This window comes from Gekko japonicus, unplaced genomic scaffold (assembly GCF_001447785.1).
Source record: "Gekko japonicus isolate JY-2015 unplaced genomic scaffold, Gekko_japonicus_V1.1 scaffold784, whole genome shotgun sequence".
NCBI lineage: Eukaryota > Metazoa > Chordata > Lepidosauria > Squamata > Gekkonidae > Gekko > Gekko japonicus.
In genome coordinates, this window is record NW_015164207.1 from 565,179 (window position 1) to 572,557 (window position 7,379).

General features: G+C 62.2%; 1 protein-coding gene across 1 annotated transcript in view; it reads right to left on the minus strand.

Annotated features, from left to right (window-relative positions):
* LOC107108044 (protein-glutamine gamma-glutamyltransferase E-like) overlaps positions 1-6,965 on the minus strand; it is a 24,469-nt gene extending 17,504 nt beyond the window's left edge. Inside the window, exons 1-4 of the mRNA XM_015408428.1 lie at positions 6,877-6,965; positions 4,523-4,696; positions 2,974-3,216; positions 602-720 (exon numbers count right to left, since the gene is read on the minus strand). Of these exons, the coding sequence (XP_015263914.1) occupies positions 602-720; positions 2,974-3,216; positions 4,523-4,696; positions 6,877-6,883 (543 nt within the window). The 5' untranslated portion in view covers positions 6,884-6,965. The remainder of the gene's footprint in view (positions 1-601; positions 721-2,973; positions 3,217-4,522; positions 4,697-6,876) is intronic.
* Positions 6,966-7,379: the final 414 nt, after the last annotated feature.

A 7,379-nucleotide genomic window follows, 5' to 3' on the forward strand; every position in this document is an offset into this window, starting at 1 on the left:
CTTCCTTCCTTCCTTCCTTCCTTCCTTCCTTCCTTCCTTCCCTCCAAAAGGCCCTGGTGGGGGTGTTTTCCACTGGCCACTTCTTTCCACCCCTTACTGCCCTAAATCCCCAAACTCAACAAGGTGAGGCGAGGAGGAGGAGGAGGAGGGGGGGAGAGGAGCTGAGGCCTCTGGCCAAAGCTTGCCCTCAGTGTCCAGGTGTCCACAGTGAAGCATGGCTGGATCCTGCACTGCAGAAGGGACAGCAAGGTTTCCTGGCCCCTGCTCAAAGCCTCAGGAGGCGTTTTAAACACACACACAGACACAGGAGACACAAAACAGCCTCCATGGTCACGGCTGCCAGGCGGAGATAGCAGGAAGAGCCCTCCGCTTTCCTTCCTCTGTCACCCTCTGTTCTCTCCTTCCCTCCACATGGCTTGGTGACATTAAGGGGAGTGAGGGCAGAGGGGGAGGCCTTCGGGGCCATGGAGGAGTGTTGGGGGGGCCCTTCCCCCAGCCCTCCGGGGTGCTCAAAGCGAAGAGCTCCCTTCAGCGTCCCAGTCCCGGACTCCTCCGCTCTGCCTTGGTTGCAGCCCGGCCCCTCTCCTCCCCTTGGACTTACCTGGCCGAAGTTCCATCCGGTCTGGACGATGCGGTTTGCACTGCCCATGAAGACCACACCGAACTCGGAGAGGACGTATTCCTCCCGCTCCGCGTTGTTTGGCATGAACACGTCATCCCCTGAAAGGCGAAGGGCGCTCCCTGGTCAGAAAGCCGGGCGGGGGTGTGTGTGGGGTGGGGGTGTGGGGGGGGCAGCTGCCTCCGCGGCCCACCCTGAGCGAGGGCTGCCCTCTCTGCCTGGGGGGAATCCTGGAGGGCGGGGAGTGGCAGCAGCTGGTGTTGAACTGGTAAGACCCTTCAGAGACTTTTATGGCCAACGAGCTTTGCCCGAGAAAGCACTTGGAAAAGTGTCAACTGCACATAAACAAAATATGCTCTTTAAATATTATCCTTCCTCTGACAACACTGTCAGCTCGCACCACAGCTGCCGAGCAGAAGCCAAATATTTATAGGATACTATCAGGCTGAAGGGAAAGAAAAATAGTGTATTTTGTGTGTGTGCCCCGGAGACCCCACTCCTCTCCCAAGCTGCCGTTCCTTCGGAGGGAACTGCTCTCTTGCCGCCTGGAGAGGAGTCGTCGTGACTCTGGGAGGTCTGTCTCCAGCTCCCGCCTGGAGGCTGGCACCCCTACAGGCTGTGCTCTCCTGGTGCCTGCTGGAGGCGGGGCCTGGAGGGGGCAACCGGCCCGGGGCTGAGCTCGCCCGGCAGGGAATGTCCCCGCGGGAGCCAGCCAGGCATCGACCGTCTCTCTCCTCCCCCCCCCACCCCAAGAGCCCGGCTATGCCACAGCACCCCTCCTGCAGCGCCAGTCATGCCTTCCCAGGCAAGGGAGACAGAAGCCTGCACACATGCACACCCCGCCCCCACCAGGTTCCTGACGGGCCCTCTGAGCAGCTGCCCCCCCAATCTGGTCTCCCCTCTGATTGGGGGTGGGGCGGGCAGTTGCTTGGCACCCTGAAAGGGCCCTCGCTGCCTGGAAGGGAGGTGACCTCGGAGCGTGGCCCTAGCCAGGGGGGCTGGAAGGGAGGTGCCTCTGCCCACCAGGAAGGTGGTCTCTCTCTATGGCCTTGTACACCCCGCTGAGGGGTCCTTGTCCTCCCCAGGCTCCACACACACACACACACACACACACACACACACACACACACACACCCCCAAATCTCCAGGAGCTTCCCAACCTGGATTTGGCAACCCTGGGGGCGGGGGTGGGGACTCTGAACGCTGCCCTGGGTCCTTCTCAGTGTCACACAGAGGCAGTGGCTGGCGGCCTCTTTGTGCCAGGAGACGCCTGCAGGTGGAGCGCTTGGCCAGGAGGAGGAGGAGGAGGAGGAGCTCTGCAGGGAGAAGAGCAGGCATGAAGGCGCCCCCCCTCCCCCCGTGGGGGGCTTAGCCGGGACTCTCGCAAGGCTGTGGAGCGACAGGGTCATTGGGCCCTCCCTCGGGCAGCCATTCCGAGGGAGGCTGCGCTGGCCGTGGGACACCGCCCAGAGACCTCCCCGGCCTGGGTCCACCGAAGCACACGGCGTGGAGGGCCATCCCCTGGGTACGGCTTTTCTCCCGGGAAGGGGCAGGAGTGAGTGGGGTGGCTGCCCCCTCCAGAGCTCTCCGACCCAGGGCCTCCGGCCTCCGGCCTCCCAGGGCTGCTGTTGGGGGGGGGGGGCCTGTCGGGCGCTGTGCCCTGCTGAGGTCCCTCCCCCCCCCCGAGGCAGCCCGCGTGCTGAGGCTGTCGCAAGGAAGGAGGGGGAAAGGCCAGAGCGGGGTGCCAAACGAGACGGTTAAAAAGGCAGGCGGTGCAGCCCGTGGAGACGCTCTTGTGTCCCCCCCCCCACACACACACACAACGACTGCATGCACATGCACACACTCACGCACGCATGCACACCGAGGTGATTCTGTGCTTGAAAGGGAAGAGGGAAGAAGAGCAGGACTGCTGCCCTGCGAGTCCTGGCCAGCATTGGGCCCTTGCAGCATTTCTGAATGGTGGTGGCGTCCTCACAGTGGCCACGACGAGGACACCCACTGTCATGCCTGGCGTCCCCATTTTGAGGGCAGTGCAAACCTCCCTCCCTCCCCACCACGCACACAGGCACACAGACGGATGGGCCGTGGGTGGAGCCGTCACGGGGAGGTGTGGCCTGCAGCTGGCCCTCTTTGGTTCCCCTCGGCTCTAGAGCAAACAGCTCAGCCCCAGGCTGAAGAGCACAGCCACAGAAGTGCCCCAGGGCCGTGGAAACCCCTCACCGTCCCCCCCCCCCCCGGGGAGGGGGCCCCCGCCCATCCTAGTGAAGCCTGAGGCCCGGAGCCGAGCTGAATGGGACCGCGGAGCACAGCGTGTCGGATAGCTTGGCTGCCTGCAGCAGCCAGCTGCTTACCTGTCAGCCAAGGATTGAAGAGCATGGTCATCGTGCCCAGACTGGTGGCGGGGGCGCTGCTCCCGGAGCCGGCTGTCACACTGAGGGTGTAGCGCCCAATGAGGGCGTTAGGCGGACTCGAGATGGAGATGGTCACCGAGCTGGCGTCAGAGGAGGTCTGGATCGCGCTCCAAGAGCCGCTGCGTGGAGTCCGGGTCACGGCGAAGGCCACCCGTGTCTTGGCTTTAAGAGCAGGGGTCAACCCTGGGTACAAAGGAGAGGGCCATCCCGTGAAGACCTCCACCCCGAGTCAGGCGGAGGAAGGCGGCCTCCAGGGCCAGGGTTTGACTTCTGGGCTGCTTCGGGGCACCTCCACGGGGCTGTCTTGTGTGTGTGTGTGTGGGGGGGGTGTTGCCAGAGGCACTGCCTTTACTCTTGGGTAGCCCCAAAGCAGGGGCGGCCAACTTTCTAACCTGAACCAAAGTCCCCAAAAGTCAAGCACTCTCAGCTTGAGCCACAGAGTCAGCCTGCAAGTACCTCTGCAAAAGGGGATTCCATTTTCGGGTTTCAAAAGGTGACCTCAGAGCAAGCCTCCAGTCTTCCCCCTCCACCCAGCAGAGAGATGATGATGGAATGACAATGGCAGTCCCACCAGGTGAAGTATCTACATTTCTAAAGGCTATTCAGAGCCCACCTGGCGAATAGTCCTCTTCTCTCCAGTACCTCACCCAGCCCTTTTGTGTCTATGTGTAAATCCTTTGTCTTTCCTGCTCTGTCCCTCAGGATACCAGGATAAACCAATCAATCATTCAAATGTTTCGCAGTCCTTCCTGACGCTAATCAGGGACTCATCTCCCACCTTTTGTCTATACTTGGGAAGCTTTTCAAACTACCCTGGCAGGACTATTAGTGGTCAGAAAACTTATTCAACTAGCCACTCAGCACCTGGCTGATTTAATCAAGGCTTTTATTAAGCCTGACTGCCCCTCTGGAGGCCCATTGGTCATATCCAGGCCCTGTCCATCCTGATGCCATGCACCCCTGGGACTCATCATTGGCCCAGGTAATCGATTGTTCTCACCTGAGACCAGCCCCCCAGGGCCACCCATTGGTCTGCATTGTTCTCCAATGTCTATGTCCCAGCAAGCACATAGCCTTTAGACTGTGTGCTTCTGCCCTGATGCCAACTGGCAGTCCACCTCTAAACCCTTTGGGGTTTAGGCCATAATCCTCTCTTCTGGGCAGGTAATATCACCCCATACCCCTCCATTAGCTATCAATCACCTCTGCTTCCTTAGTTCTGTATTGTGTGTGTGAATGTTTGAATATTGTTTCTATGCTTGAGAATATTTAGTAAAGAAATCATTATTTTAGCCACCCAGTCTCTGTGTCTATTCCTGGGTACTTGGGAACTCTGGTATACACAGGTCTGATCCTACAGCTATGCCAATTGCACATTAATATCATCATCCCCCAACCATTTATTAATTAAATAGATCGATTTGGCTGACGGGATTTGGCTCCCCAGAAGGGGGGGATTGGGTCTCAGAAGAGAGAAAGAGGAGCGTACCCGTGGCTGCAATGAGCGTGAGGTTCTCCGACGGCCTTGTCCCGCCTTGGAAGGTGAGCGTCACGGCAAAGGGCTGCCCCCTCCGCACCACCAGCTCCTGGGTGTTGTACTGGTCGGTGTGGTGGCTCAGGGTGTTCTCTTTCCGTTTCCAGTCAACGCTTGCTAGATTCGGCGCTAGAAGAAGGCGAGAAGAAAAGCTGAGGCCGGAGCCAAAAGCGGGCACACCTGGCACTTGCAACCCCTTTGGGATCAAGGGGGAGGGGGGCTCCCTTGGCTTGCCGCCCCCCCCCCCAGATGAGCAGCTTGGTGGCTTCCTTGCCCACGATGGCCCTCGGCTGTGAAGAAGCCGAGCATAACTTCCCTGCAAGCGCTGGGGACTGCTGGGGCCAACCCTCAAATTAACCCCCTGAATTCCATTCAGTGGTACAGATGCTGCTTTCCTGGATCTAAAACAGCCCTGCATTCATTCTCCATCAACCATTTGTGGAGGAGGGGCAGCAAGTGATTTGGGTGGGGGGGGCGACCAGACCAACCGAGGCAGCACTCGGCGCAAAGGGACAGGGCCGGGGGGGGGTTGTTGTGCTCAGGGCCTGGCCGGGCAGAGTGCCCTGGAATGGCGTTGCTCGGCCTGGTGCCCTCTCTGCTGTGCAAGCCCCCCCCCCGTCCCCAGCAGCTCTGCACTGTGGCGCGGGGGTGGGGCTCTGTGCAGGAAGAAGGGGGGGTCGGGCGTGGGCAGCCCGCTGTTGAACTCCCCTCGTCCTCCCCCTGCCGCGTCACAGCAGTGCCCAAAGCAGCTCGCGGCAACTTGAGAACTCAGCCTCCAACACACGCCAACAAGGGAAATCCTGGCCAGTCCCACCAGTGAAACCCTACGGAGCTCTGTTGCCAGGGAGGGGGGGGCTGGCACCAGGGCACGGGCGCTGCGGCATGGCCAGCCCAGGGAGGTCTGCCCCCCCCTCTCTCCAGGGAGAAGCCTGGCATCTGAGGGCTGTTCTGGGTCCACCTGCTTCGGCCACAGAGCTCTTGGCTCTTTGACAACTAGCTTCTTTCAGTGGTGTGAACAAATATGGTTGGAGCATTTCTCATAAACCGCTTGAGGATCCTGTGCAGGACATTGGTCAGAAGCTTTTGGATAAATTGGTGTCAGGTCATGGGGAGGAGCTGTTCTCTGGCATTGCCCCCCTCCCTCCCTCCCCCCCCCGGTGTCCATGGCAGGAGTCCATCCCGGCCACCTGCTGCCCGCCTCAGCCCCTCTTCAGGCTCCTTGGGGGAATCCTCCTGCGCCCCCCTCCCCCCGGCCAAACCTGCAGGCTCTGGATGTGGAGCCGCCGGCAGGCCCTTGGCTCCAGGGTGCTCCACAGCTGGAGCGTGCTCAGCGAGCGCTTCACGGCTCGTTTGGTGCCACGGGGGGGGGCCTTTCCTCCGGAGCCCATGGCAGTGGAGCCCCAGGGGCCAGTCGCAGCAGGGCTGCCCGGCCAGGGACCCAGACGTTCTGCTCGGGCGGGGCGGGGCGGAGAGCAGAAGCCGGCTGGGCCCCGAGGCACGGAGCCGGTCACGTCCCACAAGCTCCGGCTTGCACGCCAGCTGCCGGCTCTGGCCTCCCCCCCTGCCCCATAATTAAGGCTCTCCGAATGGGAGCTCCCCGATGCCATCACCCACTGCCACCCCACCGGCACTCCTGGCGGAGCCCGGGGAAAGGGCAGCCCCAGGTCACAGCACGGCTGGCAGTGGCAGAGGAAGCAGGGAGCAGCCGCTCTGCACTCAGTTTGACTGCAGCCGCAACCCCAGGAGGGACAGCTCATTGGCACCGCCGGCTCCTCCTCGCGGCGGCATGCCCAGGCCCAGCGTCTGCCAGAGGAGGCACCTGCCCCGCGGTGCCTTGGCAGGGCTGCTCAGGCTCCTCTGGGATGCAAATGCATGCAACCAGGGCAGGCGGGAGGCCACGGCCGGGCGGGCAGGGTGCTCCGCTGCGGGTCGGAGAGCTGGAGGCGATGGCGCTCCCGTCCCCTGATGCCTATCATCAGCCCCTCCTGCCATGTCAGGGCATCTGGCCGTGTTCCCCAGCCCTCTGCCCCATGCCCGACGGCCTGCTCTGCTGCCCCCTGGAGACTGTGCCACGCAGACCCTGACCTATCCCACAGCACACGGTCGGTCTGGGAAGGGGCATGGCTGTGCCCACTCCCTCATCACTGGCCCAAGCAGGGAGAGTGCCAGGCCACCACGGTGGGAGATGTGACAACCCCCAGCACCTTCCACATCCAGGGATGCCCGTGTCCCGGTGCCGTCCCTGGTGCCAGGGTCTCCAGTCCACGCCTGCTCCCGTGGCCTCCGTGCAGGCTGCTGCTCGCCCTTACCTGCCATGGTCTCTCTTTCTGTGGGTCCTGGTGGACTTCTCAGGGCAGCTTGCAGAGGAGGCACAGGGTGGAGCTCCAGGGGTTCAGGGAGCCTCATATAGGCAGCACACGGGAGAAGGCCCCTCCCACCCTGAGCCAGCCAGGGACAGCCCAGCGAGGTGGGTGAGGCTCCCCGGCCAGACCAGAGGAGGAGGAGGAGGAGGAGGAGGAGGAGGTGCTGCAAACTTCCCTGTGTGACAGGCGGCTGTCATCATGTCCTTGAGCAAGAGAGAGAGAGGAGCAGGGGGCAGGGAGGGAGGGAGGGAGGGGGACCTGGCCGCTGTGTCCTTGCCCAGGGGCAGGCGTGGAGGGAGGGGAGTCCCTGCCACGGGAGGAAGGAGGATGGCTGGAGTCAACAGAGACGGGAGAGCCCTTCTAGGCAAGGCTCAGAGGCAGTGGCATCCGAAGCAACCTCCACTCAGCCGGCTGGGACAGGGACAGGGAGCAGAAATGCCGTGTGCCCC